The sequence below is a fragment of the Equus quagga genome, chromosome 12 (genome assembly GCF_021613505.1).
Source record: "Equus quagga isolate Etosha38 chromosome 12, UCLA_HA_Equagga_1.0, whole genome shotgun sequence".
In the NCBI taxonomy this organism is placed as follows: domain Eukaryota; kingdom Metazoa; phylum Chordata; class Mammalia; order Perissodactyla; family Equidae; genus Equus; species Equus quagga.
In genome coordinates, this window is record NC_060278.1 from 41,297,786 (window position 1) to 41,319,907 (window position 22,122).

General features: G+C 39.4%; 1 protein-coding gene across 3 annotated transcripts in view; it reads left to right on the top strand.

Moving 5' to 3' along the window:
- Positions 1-221: 221 nt before the first annotated feature.
- Positions 222-22,122, top strand: part of NVL (nuclear VCP like) — an 89,894-nt gene continuing 67,993 nt past the window's right edge. Inside the window, exons 1-12 of one of the 3 annotated variants that reach the window (XM_046679376.1) lie at positions 222-329; positions 3,958-4,031; positions 4,657-4,709; positions 4,795-4,894; positions 7,164-7,221; positions 7,993-8,265; positions 10,610-10,742; positions 10,960-11,036; positions 11,586-11,720; positions 13,404-13,505; positions 16,373-16,490; positions 20,903-21,047. In XM_046679376.1, coding sequence (XP_046535332.1) covers positions 273-329; positions 3,958-4,031; positions 4,657-4,709; positions 4,795-4,894; positions 7,164-7,221; positions 7,993-8,265; positions 10,610-10,742; positions 10,960-11,036; positions 11,586-11,720; positions 13,404-13,505; positions 16,373-16,490; positions 20,903-21,047 — 1,325 coding nt within the window. In that variant the 5' untranslated portion in view covers positions 222-272. The remainder of the gene's footprint in view (positions 330-3,957; positions 4,032-4,656; positions 4,710-4,794; positions 4,895-7,163; positions 7,222-7,992; positions 8,266-10,609; positions 10,743-10,959; positions 11,037-11,585; positions 11,721-13,403; positions 13,506-16,372; positions 16,491-20,902; positions 21,048-22,122) is intronic. The other 2 variants (XM_046679377.1, XM_046679378.1) reach the window with 2 other exon arrangements.

A 22,122-nucleotide genomic window follows, 5' to 3' on the forward strand; every position in this document is an offset into this window, starting at 1 on the left:
GTTCAAAGGGGTCCTCGCCATCCAGGACCTGTTAGACAAGCCTGCAAAATAAGACTCCTAGAAACTCCCTGATGTTTTCAGCTCTTCTCCTCGTTCTCGGGAGTTTTTTTCCTCACTCGCGGGACAAAAGTCCTGACGGCAGCGGCGTGGGCTAGGCCGGGCGGGGCGCATTTCGGGTGCAGCGGGCCCGGCGATCGCCGCGGGCAGCCCCGGGAAGGTCCCCGGCTCACGTGGAGCCGGCCGCCCGGGCTGTGGCCGGGGAGACAGACGCGATGAAGCCCAGACCCGGGAGGTTCGTTGATAACAAGCTGAAGCAGCGAGTCATCCAGGTGTGTATTCTGCACGGCCGGGCCTCACAGTGCTCCCTGTTCGCTGCCCACGGGCACTGGTGGCCCTTTCTCGGGAGGCTTCACTGGCGGCTTGCCCCCGTCTGGGTCGGGCGTGGGTCTGTTGACAATTCCACTCCTCCGCGAGTGGTGCGGGGCCTGCCCGTCCCGTCGTGGGGCGGGGTTTCAAGGAGGAGCCCGGGACCCTGGAAGGGTGCGGCCTGGTGGGCTTGCCCGGATCTGGTCGACCTTAGCCCAGATCCGTAAGGAGAGTGGAGATGGCCTTTGAGTTAAAAGCTTCCTGTCTTATGAAGTTAGGACAGAAACGTTCTTCAAACGCCCACATTGTACGAGGCGCTTTGGGGGCCATAAAGAATACGTTAATTTCTGTTTTCAAGAAACTCGGGGTCAGATTGGGACACAAATGTAGGTGACAGGTATCTGACATTATGATAGGTTCTTTACCTGTGGTCTTTTCATTTTCATAATCATCAGTAGAAAGCAGTGTGTGGTAAATGTCTTGGAATGGTACGGTCAGCAAGCATTCTTAGAAGGAGGGAGAGATTTTTCTGCACATTGGACTTTGGGAGCTATACTGTCCTGGTTTTTCTTTTACTTTCCCCACCGCTATGCAATCTCCTTTTTGCGTCTGTCTCTTTCTACGAGTCTCTAAAAGTTGGACGTGCCCTGAGCCCCTGTGCTCTCACCTCCTCTTTCTTTATCCTTAAAGTCCTCTCTTACCTATCCGTACTTCCTAGGTGATCTCATCCAGTCTAGTACCTTTAAATACTACCTATATATTCATGACTCCTAAATTTATATCCCCAGTGCAGATTTTATCTTGAATGCCAGATCGATATATCCAAATTCCTTCTCAACATCTCCTCTTGAATGTCCAATAGGTATCTTCAACTTAACTTATCCAAACTGAACTTGTGATAGTCTCCTCCAAACCTGTCCTTTCTTGGTGTTCTCTATTTCAGTAAATGACACCACCAGCCATCCAGTTGTTAAGGCTAAGTTTTTTTTTTGCTGAGGAAAATTTGCCCTGAGCTAACATCTGTGGCCACTCTTCCTCTTTTTTTTTTTGGTATGTGAGCTACTACCACAGCATGGTCACTGACAGAGGAGTGGTGTAGGTTGGTGCCCATGAACCAAACCTGGGGCTCCAAAGCAGAGCTCCCCAAACTTAACCACTAGGCCACTGGGACTGGCCCTCCAAAATCTTAAGAATCATTCTGACTCCTTTCTTTTGCTTTAATCAACAGTCTGTTTGGTTTGCCTTCAAAATATACTCCAAACCCCACCACTTTTTACCGTCTCGTCTCCCACCCATCCTAGCTCAAACTGCTGTCTCTGTATTAGACTATTGCAATCGCCTGCTAACTAATCTCTCTGGTTCTGGTTTTCCCTAAAGTCTGTCCCCACAGAGCAGCCAGGGACATCTTTCTAAAGGGAAAGTTGGAGTTTGCCAGGGCCCTGCTCAGAATCCTTCAGTGGACTCTCAGGCATCTGGAGTAAAACCCACCCGAAAAAGCCCTGCATCTTTTGGCCCCTGTCTGCTTTTTCTCCTTGTTTCCTCTTGCTCTCTCCCTTGCTTACACTGACCTAACCACACGGACCTTCTCAAACATGCTGAGCATGGGACCTCTGCTCTTGGCGTTTCGTTCACTGAAGTGCTCTTCCTCTGGATCTTCCTGCAACTTGCTTCTTCACTCAATTCAGCTATCTGAGCAGTGACTCCTAGTGGCTGGAACCAGTGGCCTCTTCTCAGTCCTGGCCACACGTGACTGCTCTTCAGCATTTGACATTATCACTTTCCCTCTGTTGCTTTTACTTTGGCTCATTATAAAAGCAGTAGTTCTCTTGGTTTAAAATAAAAGAGACAGAAGGGCATACAATGAAAAGAAAGATTTCCTTTCTTCTTTACTGTGCTTCTCCAGAGGTAAGCATGGAGTTTCTCTTGTATCTTTTTTAAGATTTTATATGCATATGCACTTATATATATTTGTTTTTTTAAAAACAGTCACACACTTGGGCTCCTCTGCATCTCTTCTGCTGCTTGCTTTTTTCACTTGGCTGTATATTTTATACATCTTCCAAATAGTTCACTTGCCTCCTTTTAACTAGCATGTTAGTTATCTATTGCTGCCAAACAAATTACCCCAAAACTTAGCAGATTAAAGTGGCTTTATTTCTGTTGCTATCAAGGAGCTTTTTGACTTGTAGTGGATATGAAATGTACACAACTATGTATAATTCCAAATAAACTATAGTGAATGATGGCATCCTCTAGGAGTCCAGAGACGGGGAAGATTAACTAGAACTGCCCAGCTTTGGATACCTGGTCTCTCGTCATTGGAGGCAGTCATGCAGAGACTGTTATCATGTGTTAGGGAGTCTTGAGAAGAAATTGCTGGATGAGTGGGAGACCTGGACTGGAGAACTAGCAAGTATGGAAACGTGGAAGTTGATAGTTAGTCCAGGTTTGAAATCTGGCCCTGTAATTTACGTGCTGCCCAGTAAGTAGTCAGGCGCTGCATAATGACGGTTTGGTCAGTGACAGACTGCGTATATGATGGTGGTCCCATTAGATTAGTACCGTGCAGCCTAGGCGTGCAGTAGGCTACACCATCTAGGTTTGTGTCAGTACACTCTATGATGTTCGCACAGGATGAAATTGCCTAATGACACGTTCCTCAGAATGTATCCTTGTCTTTAAGCAATGCATGACTGTAATTAACCTTGTAAAAGCCTCATTTAAACTTCCTCATCTGTAAAATGGGGAGACTAACATCTACCTCGTAGGATTGTGCATACTAAGGGGATGATGTATGTAAGGCCCCTACAGCAGGTTTACAGGGCCTTTTGTCTCTCAGAAGTTTTTTCGTCGTGACCCTAGGCCAAAAGTAAAATTTAATGGGTCTGTTTATTAAGTAGTTAGGTTCGAGCAACTTAATAACGATTTAGGCCAAATAACTTAGTAGCTTTTTGAAAGAATAATATACAAAAATGGAAGGAAAATTAATATATTTGTAGCTCATTCTTAAATAACCACAGTCACTTACTAGCAGGATTTGTGTGTCTGTTGGGCACTGTGCAACTTCTCGTACCTTGTAATCAGATTGACACTGCCACTCTTATTTCCTTTTCCACATTGATTTTTGCATAGTGTTTGTTTTTTATTACAGCAGCTGCTGAAAACCCAGCTTTACAAAGTTATTCATGATCAAAAACCGATGTAATGTTGAAACCATGAAGTGTCTCAGGCTAGTAGTTCCTGCAGTGCTGGGTAGATGTCAGATATTACTGTGCTCCCTCAAATTTAAATTACCTCTTTGTGCCCTTGAGTTTAGTGCTTTGTTCTGGGCTATTTAGGAACCTAGGATATAGGAAGCCCTCACGTATTACTTTCTTGCTATTTAGCCATTGTGTTGTCATAGTGATTAATAATGTTAATTCTCTGATTCCAGACTTGACACTTGATTTTTAATTTTTATTTGTTTCTTGTGTGCTTTAATAATGAAGTTTACATTAAAGTATAACATTTGAATAGCTCAATCTCTTATTTGTCGATTAAAATCACTGCGTTTGAAATAGTTTTGCATATTTATCGTATTTTTTGTCCTAGTACCTCACCAGTAACAGATGTGGCAAATATGTGGACACTGGAGTCTTAGCATCTGATTTACAAAGAATGTATAGGTAAAGAAATGTCTTCAGATTCATGCTTTTCTTTCCCACCATTTTTTAAAGTTTCCATCCTGCCTAAATTTCCGATTGATGTTGGTAATTACTGGCATTGGTTCACTAGCCCATAAGCTTGGAATTCAGTTCAGTTGTACAAACATTTATCCTGCACCTGTGGTATGAAGGAGCTATGCCTGTCACCAAGGGGAATGGCTGTTGTTTATCTTTCGGTCCCCCGAAGTCTGGTCAGGAGATAGAGAAGTTATTATATTACTTCTTTTCCTGCTTTGTTAGAAAATTAAAACCGTCAAGCGTGATCTCCCTCAGCTTCCTGACTGTTTATCTAGAAATGTGTCCCTCATTTAGTCTTTGCACTAAAGGTTAAATCCTTTCTTCCCTTCTCTGTCCCCTTCACTATAAGCTGGCAGTATTCCTAATGCTATACCGCCATCTCTAATCCAGAAAAATTACGGTAGTAAAAATGTAAACTCGGAAGTTGTTTGAAAATAAGTTTATGGTCAGTGTGAATACAGTGACATAATAATATATTCATGCAAATTTATGTGACCAATTTAGATTGACCTTAATGGAATAATGTGAGTGGAGACCACTGCACTAAACTCCTTCTTTTGTTTTTTAGTATAGACTATGGTCGAAGGAAAAGAAATGCTTTCAGGATTCAGGTAGAAAAAGGTGAGTCTTTTGTGATAGAGCTGAATTAGTAATAAAGGTATAGAAAGAAGTGTTTTAGCTCATGGTATTTTTCTTTTTGTTTCAGTATTTAGCATAATTAGTAGTGAGAAAGAACTTAAGGATATAAGAGAATTGGAAGATGAACATCTGGCAAAAAGAGCAAGACAAGGTGAAGATGAGAATGAGTAAGGATTGCACAGCCATGGGGTTTTTTCTAAAACGTGAACCTGAAGTCATGTTTCTGGGGTCGAAGAGATGGTTTAAGATTAGAGATGGTTAAAGGTTTAAGATTTCTGGTACATTTGGAGTTGCCCTCCAAAAAAGAGTTGCCTCAGTTTAAACTCCCAACAGCTTTGTGTAAAGAGTGCGTTTCTCTGCACCCTTGCAATCCTGGTTATACTATTATTTAATCTTTGCCAGTTTTATGAGCAAAAAGTGATCATATTGGTTTTATTTTTAATTTTTTGATGACTAATGAGGTTAAATTTTTTATTTGAGTGTTTCATGTTTCCTTTGTGGTTTAGTTTGCTCATGGGTTTTATCTTTCATTTGAGAGGTATTTGAATTTTCCTTATTAGTTGTCAGAGCTCTTTGTATTATAAAATAGCACTTCTTTTTATGTTTTGCAAATGCTTGTCCTATTTTGCCATTTTCCTTTTATTTTTGTTATTTTGTTATTATAGTGTGAGAAGTTCTGCATCTTTACCTAGTCATATCTGTCATCTCTCAGTCTTTTCCTTTATGGTTTATGCCGATATGCTTAGGAAGACCTCTATCACAAGAGCATGTAGAATAACGACCTGTACTTTCTGCTAGTTCCTTTATAGTACTACATTTAACTCTTTAATCCATTTGTGATTAATTTTGTTTGTAGGTCGTGAATTGTAGGGCAAAACAATTTTTTTCCAGATAGTTAATTAAGCCAACTTCTTTACATTGATTAGAAATGCCCCACTATAATTAACAAGGCAAGAAATAACAAGTGTTGGAGAAGATGTGGAGAAAAGGGAACCCTCATACACTGCTGGTAGGAATGCAAACTGGTGCAGCCACTGTGGAAAACAGTATGGAGACTCCTCAAAAGCATTAAGCATAGAACTACCATATGACCCAGCTATTCCTTTTCTGGGTATTTATCCAGAGAACATGAAAACGTGACTGTGAAAAGATATGTGCACCCCTAAGTTCATTGCAGCGTTATTCATAATAGTCAAGATGTGGGAATAACCTAAGTGCCCATCAATTATGTATATACATACACACAGTGGAATACTGCTCAGCCATAAAAAGAGGTGAAATCTTGCCATTTGTGACAATATGGATGGACCTTGCGGTTATTATACTAAGTGAAGTAAGTCAGACAGAAAAAGTCAAATACAATATGATTTCATTCCTAAGTGGAAGATAAAAACAACAAAACAGCAACAACAAACAGACACATAGATACAGAGGTTAGATTGGTCGTTACCAGAGGAGAATGCTGGAAAGAGGGAGGAGGGCAAAAGGGGTGATAGGACACGTGTACGGTGGTGGATGCTACTTGGTAATTAATCTTTAGGTGGTGAATGTGATGTGGTCCACACAGAAATCAAAATACAATGATGTACACCTGAGATTTGTATAATATTATAAACCAATGTTACCTCAATATAAAAAAATATTTTTTTAAAGAAATGCCCCAAATTCTATTAATTGAATGTAATGAATAACAAAAGTATTCATGTCTTACTTATGAAGATGAGTCATAGCATTCATTTAAACCTTTTTACTTAGGAAAAGTCTGTTTCTTAATTATTTTCTAAAGAAACTATATTAAATAGTAGCAAAGTCCTGTAGTTACTTGAAGCTATTAGGTATCAACTCTCAGTTACAATGAACTGAGACTACGTTCTCAGTTTGTCCTTATTGGGATTTATACTTGTTTTTTGCCGTATCGTATGAAAAACCCTTTTACCTTCATTCCTCATGAACAGACTTGGGAGAGTTATGTTTGGTGCATCACTCAGAGTGCTTAATTACGGCTTGCTGGAGTATTTCTTCTACTGGTGTCTGATGTTCCTAAGTGAGACCCTTGGATCAGATGGAAATTTTGTTACTATTTATTTATTGTCACTTTTGTTTATTGCTGGGATAAAGATAACCAGAATTTATTAGGCATTTGCTATGTGCTAAGGACTTTGCAGGCTTTCATTTAATCCTCTAGTAACCCAGTGAGATAGACATTATTTTTTATTTCCGTTTTGTAGATAAGGTAGCTGAGGCTCAGAGAGGTTAAGTAGAAGTTAGTAACTGGTAAAGCCAGATTTTGAATCTAGATTTCTCTGATTCAAAGCCTGGTCTCTTAATTAACCACCATAATATTTTGCCTCAGTATATTTTTTTTGTTTGGGGTATAATATTTCTAGGTTATGGGAGAAAAGCCTTTAAAACATTCCTTTTCCTCTTTTTACTGAGGTATACTGAAAGCTATTCTGATGATGATTCAAATGTGGAAGATTACCCAGATGCACAGGTAAGCCAGATATTTAATGGACCCACTTTGAATTTTTTTTTCCAATCGTTATAAACCCTCCTTAGAAAAAATCAATAGAGTAAGAGATTTTGAACATCTTGATCAATAAATAATTGAATACTTCCTGTGTACAGTGTTAATCAACTCTTGGATTAGCCGTCCTTCCAGTATTTGTGTTTATTGCCTGATGTACAGGGAAAAGGAAGGGAAGAGAACATCCAGAAATAAGGACGGACAGGAATAGAAAGGAGAATTAATAGTAAAAATGTAGAAAAGGATACATTTTCTTCCAAAGAGCTGGCATTGCCAATAAATAGGCTTGGATTAGAGAAGCGTGGGAATAATGTGTCAAATTATTTGTAACTTGCTCTCTATTTTTTTCCCCATTGGTAATTCAGTTTTTGAATTTAGTAACAAAGTCATGATGATGCTCAGTTATACTTGATCCGGTTTTGAATTGGTGGGATGGTAGTGACACTCACTGACTACCAGCTCATTTTCATACTTGCTTCTGTTAGATTTTTTTAAAGCGACCATAACTCATTTGGTTTTATTTAGCAGCCAATTATGAATTGGTCCATTAAGTTGGAGTAGTGTTTTTGAATAGTAAATGTTTGTAAGTCCTCTTGGAGCGAATACCTATATTTTCTGACTGTAAATGTTGTGAGAGAAGTAGTTGAAAGTGGAATGTAGAAAACTTAACTACCATAGGTGTTCAATCTTCCCTGAGAACCTATTGAGTAATTTATGCTAAAATCGTGTTTCTGCCAGTCCGCAAATCATATGAACAGTTCCCTGCTCTCCTTATATCGGAAAGGAAATCCTGATTCTGTTTCAAGTACTCCTGAGATGGAGCAAAGAGAAACCACTGTCTCAACACCACGGATAACTTCCAAAGCAGGCTCCATTCCTTCAAAGACCCCTGCCAGAGGTTCTGACGGAGGATGGTTTATTGACAAAACGCCAGGTGGAAAGAAAGAAAGTTTTTTCCTGGACCTATCAGATGAAAAAAGTAATCGTAAGAAGCTAATATCTGAGGTAGAGGTATTTTTATAGTGAAATTTTAATCCCACATCGTTGGAATACATTACAGTCTTCTCATTAAATATAATCTAGAGTAGATTTTGTGTTTTATAGAAGACATAGGAACTTTGAAATACATGCAGCATTTGATCACTTCCCAGTGCTGCCATCATTTCCATCCTAGTCCAAGGCTCTACTCTGTTTGTCTTGACTGTTGAAATAACCTTCTAGCAGGAGTCTGCTTCATTCTTGTTCCCCTTGTTTATTCTTCACACAGAGATATCTTTTCCACAAGTTAAGTCAGATCACTGTCATTCTTGTATTGAAAACCCTCCAATGGCTTCATTCAGGCTAAAGTCAAAGATCTTGCAGTTGCCAGTAAAGCCCTGATGGATGTGGCTGCCTGCTGCCTCCTCAGTCTCATCGCCACTACCCTCCTCCACCATGTCCCAGCTTTGCTTCAGCCAGAGCCAGGCTTCTCGCTGTTTCTAGAGCACGCCAAGCCCTCTCTCACTGGAGGCCTCTGCACCTGTACTTTCTCTCTGGGACACTCTTTCCCCACACTCCTGTGACTCACTCCTTCATTTCTTCACGTCTCTTTTCACGTGTCATCTTCACTGCGTGGTCTTTCCTGACATGTAAAGTAGTGCATCGTTGAATGCTTTGCTTTATTTCTTTTACGTAATTAAAATCACCTGACTTACCGTGTAATTGTTTAGTGGGTTTTTCCCCTTTGTCTCCCCCCGCTAGAATGTCAGCTCCAGGAGAGCAGGCACTTTGTCTTCTTTAATAATGTGTCCCTGGCTACAGTAGATCTAGCACGTGGTGGGCAGTCAGTTTGTTGAGTTAGTGCTTAAAGAACTTCCAGAGATGCATTTGCTAGTGAGAGGTAAAGAGCAACTGCTTTGGGTGTGCGTTACAGAGAGGCGGGCGTTGTGGGAAGAGGGGAGGCAAGCTGCTAGAAGAGCAATGTGGTTTATTTTCAGTTGAGGATAATACCTTGAGGGAACCTATGTAAGTGGATGTGCTACGAGGATGGATAGACTCTGTAGATACCCTTTTTCTTTAGCTTTTTAAAATGAAGCATACCATACATAAAGAGAAGTAAAGCTTGATGTGTTATCGCGAAGTGAGCACATGGGGTGTTGTTTTTAGCTGATTCTTTCAATGGCTGGCAGAGGGGGGTTTAAAGTAATCTATCCCATGATGGAGCAGCTGATTGCGCTCCAGGGCTCACTGTCCAGTGTGGTAAGTGGTAGTCGCGTGTGGCTGTTCAGCACGTGAAATGTGGCTAGTGCAAACGAGGAACTGAATTTTTAATTTGAATTTAAAAACTAGTAGTCAATTCAGTTATTAGAAAACTTCTAAGTATGTTTGGAACAAGTTGAATATATGAATCTCCTTGTTCAGCTGTAAATTTTATGAAATCTGAATACAAATCAAAGATCTCCCATGAAAATTTAGCATTCAAATTGAGATGTGCTGTAAGCATAAAGTGCACATGGGACTTTGAAGACTAACTACCAAAAACCTCTATAAAACATCTCATTAACAATTCTTTATACTGAGTATATGTTGAAATGATATTGTGAGTATATCTGGTTAAATAAAATAGATTGTTAATTCCACTTGTTTCTTTTTTCCTTTTTTAAACGTGGCTACTAGAATGAGTAAAATAAATGGCTCACATTCTGTTTCCCTTGGACAGGGCTGCTCTAAGTGGTTTCCAAGAACTAAGCCTTTTGGTTTGGCAACTCTTTCCCCCTTTTGAATTGTTAGTAAGTCTTTTCCAAATCTCTTTACTTTAATCATTTGTTGTTAGAGAACATTATTGTGGTTGGCAAGGAAGGAAAGAACTTGACTCTTATGTTGAAGGATACTTTCTTATGGCTGTCAAAGAAGCTTGCTAGTCATACTTAATTTAGTGATTCATCAAACATCAAGTGAACACCAACTATGTAAGATGGTCAGTGAGAAATAAAATATGAACGTTAGGGTCCCGACTCCAGAAGCTCACAATTCAGTGAGATAGACACAGACAGATAAATCATCCAACTACAAGGCAGATTATGGGAGGCTGTAATGCAGTTGCAAATTCAGTATTCTGGGAATGTGAGGAAGAGATAATTCTAACTAGAAGAATCTGAAAAGGAAGTTTTCAAATGTTAGGCCATCCACTGAGCCTTAAGGTTATGGAAAAGAAGGACATCCCCAGCAGAGACCATCCTTGAGCAGAGAAGTTGGGAATAGCTAACAGGGCTGAAAGTGCTCGGGCAGGAATGGGTCTTTGTAATAATGCCTATCTTTAGAAAAACATGAATGGTGTTATAATTTCAAGCATGGCATATTTAAATTGTCTTTCCAGGATTCGAAAGATTCTTCTCTTCTGGAGAGTAATGAACAAAGGAAAGGTAGGCTAAAGAGCAAAGGAAGCAAAAGGAAGAAAGAAGATCTCCAGGAAGCAGATGGAGAAATAGAAGCTGTCCTGGAAAAGAGAGGTGAGACGTGAGTCTTGTGGGTGGCATGGGCCGTGTTTGCATTGAGCGAGGCTTCACTGTTCCAAGCTGTGATGCTTGGTGGACCTTCTGTGTGCAGAGACGTTCATTAGAAAATATTTCAGTATCTAGTGGACCTTTGTTTATGTAAAGATAATTAAGTATAATTCTGAGTTACTACTGAATCACGAGTCTCTTCATCTCCTTCTTTGTTTACCAGCTAAAGCCAGGGGGCTAGAGCTGCAGATCTCCAGTGTAAAGTTCGAAGATGTTGGAGGCAATGATACGACATTAAAAGTTAGTTGAAATTCAGAATTTTACCTTAAATGAGAATATTGCTAATCACTTATGCTGATGAAGCTGACCCCTCTGTTTCTACTGGGAACTGGATGTAGAAAAGGAGACTGGGGAGGTGAGAAGGGCAGACCTGATTTGTACCTTTCATGGTATTGAGGGCTAAAAGAACCACCCTCTCTTTAGCTTTTTCACCATTTTAATTATAGTGTACGTGTATAAGATATATGCTTTATACATAATAGTGTTTTAACACTAGCGGTAATAATAGTTTCTATTTATTTTTTAGTGTCTGCTCTGTTCCAGTTACCAAGCTAGTTACTTTTCATTGTATCTGCAGGGTAGATGTTATTACAGCTTAGGAAATGGCAGCTCAGAGAGGTTATTCTGAAGTCACACAATAGGTACCAGAGCTGGGATTCAGACTCCGGTGTGAGTCTAAAGCCTGTACTCTCTCTACTGTGTTTTGCTGCTCCAAAGAATAGGGTCTTTCATTCCACATCGACTCTCTCTTGGGCTGTGAAAGACATCTTTCCTGTTTATTCCTGCTAGGAAGTCTGCAAGATGCTCATACACATGCGTCACCCGGAGGTGTACCACCACCTGGGCGTCATTCCCCCTCGTGGAGTCCTCCTTCATGGACCGCCAGGCTGTGGGAAGACATTGCTGGCACATGCAATTGCTGGGGTGAGGTTTGCTGACACTTGTTTGCTTTTGTTATTTGTTTTTTTTTTTCTCTTTGGTCAACTGGAACCAGACTTGGCATAAGGAAGACTGATCCCGTCTTCGTTTTTTACCTCTTTCATGCTGCTCTTTGTGAGATGCTATTTTATTTTTTAGTGTTTCCACTTATTTACATGGCAAGGATTGGGTGGGAAGCAAAATAATATAGCTGTAAGCAACCCTTTTTTAAATATGTGGTTTACATTTTAGTAACTTCTCTTTCCCTTTAAGTCACTGGTTCTCAAGAGCAGTGAAATAAGAAAACTAACGATGGTATTATTTTTCAGAGAGCTAAAATTTATTCAAAATTTCCATTTAATCGTGTCCTTATACTTTTTAGTGTTAGAATGTCCTTTCTAAATGAGGATGTAATGTACAGCATGGTGACCATAGTTAACACTGTATTGCGTATTTGAAAGTTGCTGAGAGAGTAAATCTTAAAAGTTCTCATCACAAGTAAAAAAAAATTCTGTACCTATGCATGGCAATGCTGGTTAACTAGACTTGCTCTGGTGATCATTTTGCAATGTATACAAATACCAAGTCATTATGTAGCATACCTAAAACTGATGTCGTATGTTGATTGTACCTCAATGAAAAAATAAAACACAAAACATATCTTCTCTAAGATGGTGATAAAAAGATACTTGGCAAAATAAAAAGTCATCAGTCTTATTTTAGTTCCATGAGTCTTTTTAGAAACTGTACAGTATTGGGTGGTAAATTGCGCAGTGTCAGAGTAACTTCCCTTTGAAGAATAGCCTACTATACCAATTCTTAAATCAAAATCATTCTTATTGGAGAACTTGATTGATTTGCCTCATCTCTTAATTTGTTGAATAAATCTATTGTGTGATTGCTACATGCCAGACATTGAAATATAGTAAGTACAACACACCCAGTGTTTATCTTTAAGGAGTTTTCCAATCTAGTGTGAGAGACAGACAGGAAACAGTCATCCATACAAGTAAATGTTGTACACAGTTACAACTGTAATAAGTGGGAGACAGAAGAAGTGCAGAATGCTACGTCGTGTGTTGTCGGGATACCCACGTTAAAAGTTGGGGTCGAGGAATATATGACTGAGGAATTGAGATTTCAAGGCAGCCAGAAGAATGAGTAGGACTCAGGCAGGCTTGCTGCCGTTCGCATTGGTGGGACAGCAGTAGTTTGTCTTCCTTGACTTGAAGAGCCTACCTCCTGTGACTTCTGGCCTCTTCTCTGGGTGCAGGGGTGGGGAAATGCTAGTAGGCTGTGTGGGAGACAGCTATGTCGCAGCCCCTACTATTTCCTTTCCAGCAGATAATTAACAGGTAAAATTGTTTTGGCTCAGCTCTAAGTGGGGGGAAACATCTCTTAAGATTCAAGACTCTTTATTCGGAAGAATAACAGAGTCTTATAGTGGTGTCAGTAAAGTAAAAACAAGTAAAAGGTATCCGGTCAATGTCTTTGAATAAAACACAGATTTTTAAAGATTTTTAAAGAATGTAGATTTTTAAAGAATGTTTTTCATTGGACCAACACAAAAAGATGAAGTTCCTCAGAAAATTGGTCATTTAAAAGAGTAATTTCGAAGGACTGAGTAAGGAAAAAGTTGGGAAGATAAAATGTGAAAATTTGGTCATTCTTTTATATATTTGTGCGTAGGAACTTGACCTTCCGATTCTGAAAGTAGCTGCTACAGAAGTTGTGTCTGGAGTATCTGGAGAATCTGAACAGAAGCTGAGGGAACTGTTCGAACAAGCTGTGGTGAGTGGGCTAATGCCCAACGTCGGGTGGTCAGACTGTGTAAGGCTCTACTGAAGATCCTGTTTCCTCTAAGGCTGGTATTTGTTAACCCATTCACTGGGCATTCTATTGCAAACATGGTCATTTTCTGCCCTTGACGGCTAAATATTTAAAGCAGATTTACCGATGCAGACTGTTGGATAAAATAACCTGTTTAATCTGAAATCAAACATAAATCTAATTGGTGACAAGTTCTGAACTGTCGTACCCAGTAGTCATGTTGACCATAGATTATCTTTGTGATATTTTTTTTGACTTTTTGTTTCCTCAACTTAGGTTTGACTTACTAACTTGTAGGCAGTGTGGAAATTTTCATCGTTTAGGATTATCACATTATAAAAGCCACCACAGGAACGCCAGGATAAACTCTCCCCTATTTGCATAATTGGAGCTGTGAAAAGAAAGTTCTGTCACCAGAGAAAGTACAGACTGGCTTTTATCCTAATTGTAGTTCATGTTATTAAGATGTGGTTGTTTAAGGACTGAGGAAGATGACGTTTGTGTCCAATTAAAGTGTTCTCTTCAGTTGAGTGTAGTGGTTAAACGCCTGTAGTTTCAAGTCAGAAGCACAGGTTCACATTCCTGTGTCACCATGTACTAATTGTTACTAATCCTGTAGTCCTGGACAAGAGATTAACCACTCTAACCCTTAGTTTCCTTACTGGTAAGCTGGCTTAAATACGGCTACTCAAATCTCATGGGGTTGTTGAAGTATTAAATAGAGATTTCTTGTAAAACCTTTAATGTGGTGCCCAGTACACAGCAGGAGCCCTGTAAATATTAGCTGTGACATCACGTATGAGCAGTCACTAGTCATCACTGTGGTTAAAAACTAAAAAATGGTGAAAAGTTTAATTTTATGTTATTTGCACCCTGAATATATTGGTGCTGGTGAACATAGCCGATGGCAACTGCTAGAAGCCAATGTGAAGTTAGAAGAGAAATAATATTTTAGCGGTAATTGAGAAAATATTTTTTAAAATAGCAAGAATGTGGAAGCCATCTACTTGATTTAATGTGTAAACTGACATTTAGAAAGGTGTGGACAATACAAGGAAGATTCAGAGAAAGAGTGAGGAGGGTACTGTGCACAGCAAAGCTGAAATCTTTCAGTTGTTACCTGTTTTCCAAAGTGAACTCTATATTAAATTGGCATGCATAGCCAGAGGACAAGTCATACATTTTCTGTTTATGGTAAACACAATGATGAATGAGGGTGAAAGGGACAAATGGCGTTTTTAGGTTGTTAGTTCTGTGTTTTCATCTCTCTCTGAACCGGTACTGAGCTGGTACGATGCCTGACAGTAGATGCTTAGGAAATAGATGGTCTAGCACCCATCTTTCCCAGACCCCCTGTTCCCTAATGAAAGTGAGTACATGAAGTATGTGGATCAGAGAACAAAAAGGTCAAATCAAATCAAATGTTCTCTGTTGAAAACTGTATGCTTTCTTTAGGCTAAATTCTGATGAACACCACTTATCTTTCTTCCTCTGTTTCTTATTCAGTTGTGCTTGCTTTCTGAGACCTTTGCATTCTGTAGCTTTACTCTTTTGTAACTGGGTGATGTATCCAGCAGTCGTAGGTGCTCCTTGGTGAATGGTCATGAGGAGGACTGAGAAGAGAGCCAGCTAGCGATCGGCCAGTTTCCTTTTCCTTTACGTTGCAGTGGTCCCCGTGGTTTTGAGATGTCTTAGCCAGGCTCAGAGTCTCCTGGCATAATCAGTGTCACTTCCAACCACTGAATAATTAAGAGTGAGCTCTGCTTTAGATTGTATATCTAGATGTTTTCATTTAAATTTTCATTTTAACTGATCCTTATCTCTTTTTGTTTGTTTTTATTGTGGTAAAATATGTTAAATTTAAATTTACCATTTTAAACATTTTTAAGTGTACAGTTCGGTGGCATTAAGTACACTCATGTTGTTCTGTAACCAATACCCCCATCCATCTCCAGAACTTTTCATCTTCCCAAACTGAAGCTCCATACCCGTTAACCACTACCTCCCACTTTCCCCTCCCTCCAGCCCCTGGCAACCACTATTCTGTTTTCTGCTTCTATGAATTTGACTACTCCAGGTCATTATGCTTATATTATATCTTAATTTATTCTATCTTAACTCTGTCTGGTTTGAGTTTAAAAAAAGACTGAAGATGATCGTTATCCACACAGATGTATTCAAACTTTACCATCCCTCCTCATTCAATGTAGTCTTTAAAACACGCCTCTGGTTGTTTCAGTATGGGGCCGTGAAAAAGTTCTGGAGGTGGGTAGTGGGGATGGTTGCACAGCACTGTGAACGTGTTTAATGCCGCTGAACTGTGCACCTAAAATGGTTAAAATGGTCAATTTTATGTATATTTTACCACAATAAAAAAATAAAAAACAAAACCTCTGGTGCTTCTTAAATTCCTCTTACAGCAGATTCTAGGGAAAAGTTTGGATATTTTTATGTTGGTAGGAAAACTAATATAACATTTGTAAGCTGAGGCTTTCTAGTTTAAAGTTTATAAACATTATTTCATAGCATAGCAAATATGCCTAATTTGCAAAAGAATTTCAGTAGATTTATCATTACAAAACATGGATTGATGAGAAGACTGTAAATGTGTTATCCTACATGCAGTCTCTTACTGTGCTCTTTTAAGCATCTTGCTTCTCTTAAGTCAGATAAAAATCAGAAGTAATACACTGAACTCCTTTCTGTAGGGTTATTCTTTTGGTGAATGATCCTTGAGCTTTAAGATTTTTTCAAATGTGTATACTTAACTATGATGCAGTATAGGGAATGTATTTATGATTGTCTTTTTGTGATATTCTTGTTTCTAGTCAAATGCACCCTGTATCCTTTTTATTGATGAAATTGATGCTATTACCCCCAAAAGAGAAGTTGCTTCCAAAGATATGGAACGAAGGATTGTGGCCCAGCTCCTAACCTGCATGGATGGTCAGTTCAAAATAATGAATTCACTTTAAGATAATAAATTGTTTTTTTTAATAGTATAAGTAATATGTGAAGATGTGAAACATTCAAATAGAATAAAACTCAGAGTAAAAAACAGAAATCTTTTTCTTTGCATAGAGGATTACATCATTAATTTTTTTAGCATATCTTACACTTATCTTTAATGCCTGTGTACGCATAAATACATACACTAACTTTTTTTTTTCCCACAATACTAGGATTGCACTATACACATTGTTCTATAACTTGCTGTTTCTATCATAACAATGTCTTGGAAATGTTGCCGTTTTAATGCATTTATAGTTACCTCTTTATAACTGCTCCATAGTATTCTTTAGGATAGATTTATCATATGGTACTTAAACATTCCCATTTTGATGGATATTTAAGTTTTGTTTTTTGCTTTACGACAAGCTGTAGAGAATATCCTTAAATGGGTCCTTTTGGTGTGCATGTATTTTTCTACGATAAATACTAACAAGTGAAGCAATGTTTGTTAAAGATTATACATTTTAAATTTTCATAGGAAATGGCAAATTGCTTTCCAGAAAGACTGCAGTTTACCTTTCCACCAATACTGTATGAGAGTCACCCTTTTTGCAGATCCTTCACAACACTGAATGTTATCAATTGTTTTAATTTTTGCCAATCTGGTGGGTGAAAATTGACATCTGTTTGTTTTAATTTCTATTTCCCTAATTACCATTAAGATTCATCATCTTTCCATATTTTTTTGGCTATTTGTATCATTTCCAAAATCCCTTTTCTCATCATTTGCCCATGTTCTATTGAATTATTTTTTAAAAATTGATTTGAAGGTATGATGTATTTTAATATATTTTGCAAACAAACCCTTTTTTAAATATATTGCAGTTATTTCCATCCTATCTGTAACTTGTTTTTCAGTTTTGTTTAATGGTCTTTAGATACAAATTTGGAGGGAAGGACCAGGACAAGCAGAACTTTTGGAATTGATCTTGCCTACTATGAAATAACATGTTTTGTACATAAGAGAATGTGAAGTAGTGCGTATTTTGTGTTCCTTGTGGTGCTGGGTTGTAGAGTGTTTATTCTGCTGTTTTATTTTTATGTAAAATTTTCTTGGCATGTTTTGAGGCCTGTGTTCTGATTTGCCATATTTTATTGAAGCTGAATTGTTGTCAATTATAAGATAGACCATGATTTTATATATGTCCAAGAAGGAAAAAGACACTACCAAACTATGACATGCTTTCTTACCACACTGATAGTAGAAACATTCTGACTTCAGAGATAGTAAAATATGGAGAAAATGAACAGTCCAGGGATTAAGCAGATTACCTATTAGTACACATTACTGAAAGCTCTATTAGTTGGGGTTTTCGGTGTGTATCTCTGTGTGTGTGTTGAGGTCCCCCTTTATAAACCAGGCTAGGGAGAACAATAAACAGTCCCACTTACACAGTTATCCTGCCAAATAGTGTGTGCCATGTGGTTATTATTCCCCACAGTTTGAGGATTTTGTAAAACCTTATAAATTCAGAGTTTACAAATTTGAAATTTTAATAATTTAAAAGTTTTAAGTAAACAAATCTGAACAAGATAATGAGATCACTCAACAGAACTGATGGTACCTAATTTCAAAAACTTAAACTCAGATATAATTCTGATTATTAAGAGCTGGAAAGATCTTAAAATATCATCATCTTGTGTGTGAGGAAACTGATGCACAGAGAGCTAAGGGCCAAGTTCATGCAGTGAGTCATTGGCAAAGCATGGGCTAGAATCCAGATGTTTATTTACACATACACAATTAATGAGCTACCCACAAATGCTTGCTTTATTTATGAGAGAAACACATTAACTGGTTCCTTTTATTCTGTGTAGAAGGAAATAAAACTTCATTCCTTTTATGATATTCTGAAATTCAAACTGTTGGCTAGCATAACTTCAATTTAACATGATCAAATCATACTCTAGAAGAGGGAGAGAAAGAGTGGGATTTATCTTGAAGTTACTGGCAGTAGTGGCTGGCCAATCCAAGCTGAGGTCTGATTTTTATCTTTCAAATGACTTCCTTTAGAACAAAGGAGAAAAACAGCATTTGAAATGGTGCTTATGTTGCTAAGTTGATTTCCTATGGAAGAATTTGTTCGTTACTGAAGATTTAACAGATTTCCGTGATGGTCCGTGTTGAATTCAATTCTCAACCCTTGATATGCTCAGAGCTCATCCCAAGACTAGTGCGTGAGCAACATGAACCAGAGAAAAGACGTAAATCCTCCCCCTTGCTGGTTGTTTTAGCTTCGGAAATTGAGACGTGTGAAGCAGCAGTCGAACAGCTTTGGCTCTATAGCAGCCTTCATGCAAGGAGGATTCAGGGTAAACATCTTCACGTGGATGCGAGTTTGTAGCTCGTGATGTCCCTGAATAGGAGACGGCTCCTCGTTTCCTGTGAGGTTTCTTTTGCTTGATCAGTGATCCATCTCATCGCATGACCCTCTTCCTTTAGCCAGTTTCTTCTATTCAGTTTTCAAAAAGTATTGAAGAGCTTTCCTGTTTCACTCAAACCCACCACCTTATGAACTCTCTTCTTTTCCTTCCAAAATTTATCAAAAGAATAGTCGCTGTCAACTAAATGTATGTTCCTCTTTCCATTCTGTTCTACACCTCACCCCATGATTGTATATCTGCCTCTGCCGTTTTACTGAAACTGGTCACAGAAGAGTCGTTGGTGTCATCTGTTTGCCACCTGTGTTGGCTTGCTTTTGGCTCCCATCCCTCTGAACCTCTGTTCTTCAGTATCTCATCTAACACCTCCGTCTGAGGGCTGCTGTGAGGGTTGGCTGAGGGAGAGGCTCTAACCTGGAGGAAGCAGAGCCTGGCATGCAGCGAGCTCTCAGGACTGATTGTCGTCGAGGGCGTTTGGTCCTGCTGATCCCCTTGCCCTTGTGATTGTTAGTACGCTTGGCTTGAGTGACACCGCCCTCCTTCTGTCCTCCTCCGGGTTCTCTGACAGCTCCTCACCACTGTCCTTTCCTTGCTTGCCTCCTTTTACCCATCCCTTAAAGATAGTCTGAAGGCTTTATGCTGGGTCGTCTGTTCTTGCCTCTTACCCGTTTCCAAACTATTCCTGTTCAGCTCTTCATTGGAAAACTCTCCAGTTACGTCTCTAACCTGGTTCTGAGAAGCTTCAAACCCCTATTCCCAACTGCCTGTCAGACACTTGCCTGTGACCATCGCACAGACGCCTCACTCAGTGTGTCCGAAGCTAAGCTCACTCTTCCATTTAGCCCCCTCCGCCTCTCTCGAACCTCCCTCTGTTCCACATTTGAGTTAAGAGCATCACCTCCAACCTTGTCAGCCAAACTAAGTCGTCTTTGTGTCTTCCTTCTCCCTCACCCCTCACATGGAATCATTAGTGCTTTTGATTCCGTCTACGACCCTGTACTTAAATTGGGGGTTTCCTTTTTATTTACTATGTTCCTACCTTATTTCACCCATCTCTTACCCACTTATTGTAATCAAATACCACAAACTCTTTTCCCCTTTATTCCTCTTTACTCTCTTCAAAATTATTGTTAGAATTATCTTTCCAAAACACAAGTCTTCTCAGAAAAACCTTCCATGGCTTTCTGTTGGCTAAAGAACATACTGTAAATTCCTCATGACTTGGCTGTCAGAGTACTTAATTAGCATCTTGCTGCCTTCTTATTACACACTCTAGAGGGTATAACTCAGACTCTGCTGTTCGACCCTGCTTCAGTTGAGAGAAATAATACTTACGAAAGATACACTTTAGGCTCTGCCTTCCATCCATTGCTAAAAATCTGTCTGTAGATTTAGCAGAGCAACTGAAGACTATTGCATCCCCATCTCAAATTAATGCTGTGAGTCTCTGGAGACAGACATCCTCTGTCTTGCCCAGACCCCCTGCTGGACTGCTCACCTTGTCTAAACATGTCACACCTGTTTGTCCGTCTCTGCCTTCACTCGTACCATTTCTTCCATGTAGAATATCCCTAACCTGCATCTCTGCTTATTAATATCCTGTTCACCCTTCAGGGCTTTCCCAGAGTGGTGGCTCCTCCCGAACTCTCCCTTCTTCCTCGATCGGAATTCATAGTGTCTTCCATTGCATTGCTGTGGGGCTTTGTTCACACCTGCTGTTGGGCTTCACAACATTTGTCTTACATGTTTCCCAATAGAGTGCAAGCTGCCTGAGGACAAAGTTTGTATTTATCTTCCTCACATCTTTCACGTATTAGACATTTAGTCATTGTTAATTTTATATGTATATTGCTATGAAAATGTGTAATACTTTCCCTCCAGCCACTGAAATGACTTGCGTAAGCTTTATTGTCCTCATTGTCAGGTGTCTTGTTCGCCTCTCATCCTGTGTCTGGTGTTACTAGATCTGAATAACGTGGCGGCTACAGCTCGGGTCCTAGTCATTGGAGCTACTAACCGGCCAGATTCCTTAGACCCTGCTTTGAGACGTGCTGGAAGGTTCGACCGAGAAATATGCCTGGGCATCCCAGATGAAGCATCCAGGGAAAGGTACGTTCTTATAGAAAGCAGTTTGTGTACACCGTGTCATCTGAACTGAATGCTTTGAAAATGAGGGGCGAGAAGCACGTGTAGCCTTCTTTGTCTCTCGTCCGTTCTTCTTCAGCTGTTATATTCATAGTCTTTCATGTGTGTGCACGTTGCATTTCCGCATAGACACTCTTTAAGTAGTTAGTCATTCAGGGTTGTTGACTAACGTGTTTATGCCTGCAGCAAAATAATAATATTTAATACTTAAGTTGTTCGTATTTATTCAGCAAACATGTATTGAGCATATAGCGCCTGTATATACCACTGTAGTAGGTAATATGGGAAACACAGAGAATTATAAGTCCTTGCTTTCGAGATGCTTGCAATACAGGTAAAGAGAAATAAGGGCTGTGTCCATTATCAAGCCTGGTTGTGATTAAGCACCAGACCTGATGGTAGAGACGTGGACACAGTGGGGCCCGTCATCCCTACAAGATGAAATCCTGTGTCTGTCTATCCAGTATTCCATCGTCAGCAAAGTCTTTAAATGGCTTTAGTAAATGGCCATATTTTGAAAAATTTCAAGCCTACAGAAGAATTGAAAGAATAGTACAATAAATATCTGTATTTAGCCCTTCAGCTGAATTTACCACTTGTTAGCATTTTGCCATGTTTGCTTTCACTCTCTCCATACGTTCAGATGCGTGTGTGTGTAGACTTTATTTTGCCAAGCCATTGGAGGGACGGGTGACGACATCATGACACTTCAGCCCTAAATCCTCCTGTGTAGCTGTCATACCATTTTAACACTCAAGAAACTTAACGCCTGACATAACGTTACCTTAATATGTAATCCAGTCTCATTTTCCCGGTTGCCCCCAAAACGTCCATTATAGTTGTTTTCATCTTTCATTTTGTTTAGCTTTTTTGTTTGCTTTTTTGTTTTACCAGAATCCACTCAGGGATCAAATCTGCTATTAAGTTGACATGTCCCTTTAACCTCCTCTAATCTGCCTTTTTGGGGGAGGGAGTACTTTCATGACCTTGACATTTTTGAAGTGTCCAGGTAAGTCTTTTGTGGAATACCCCACAATTT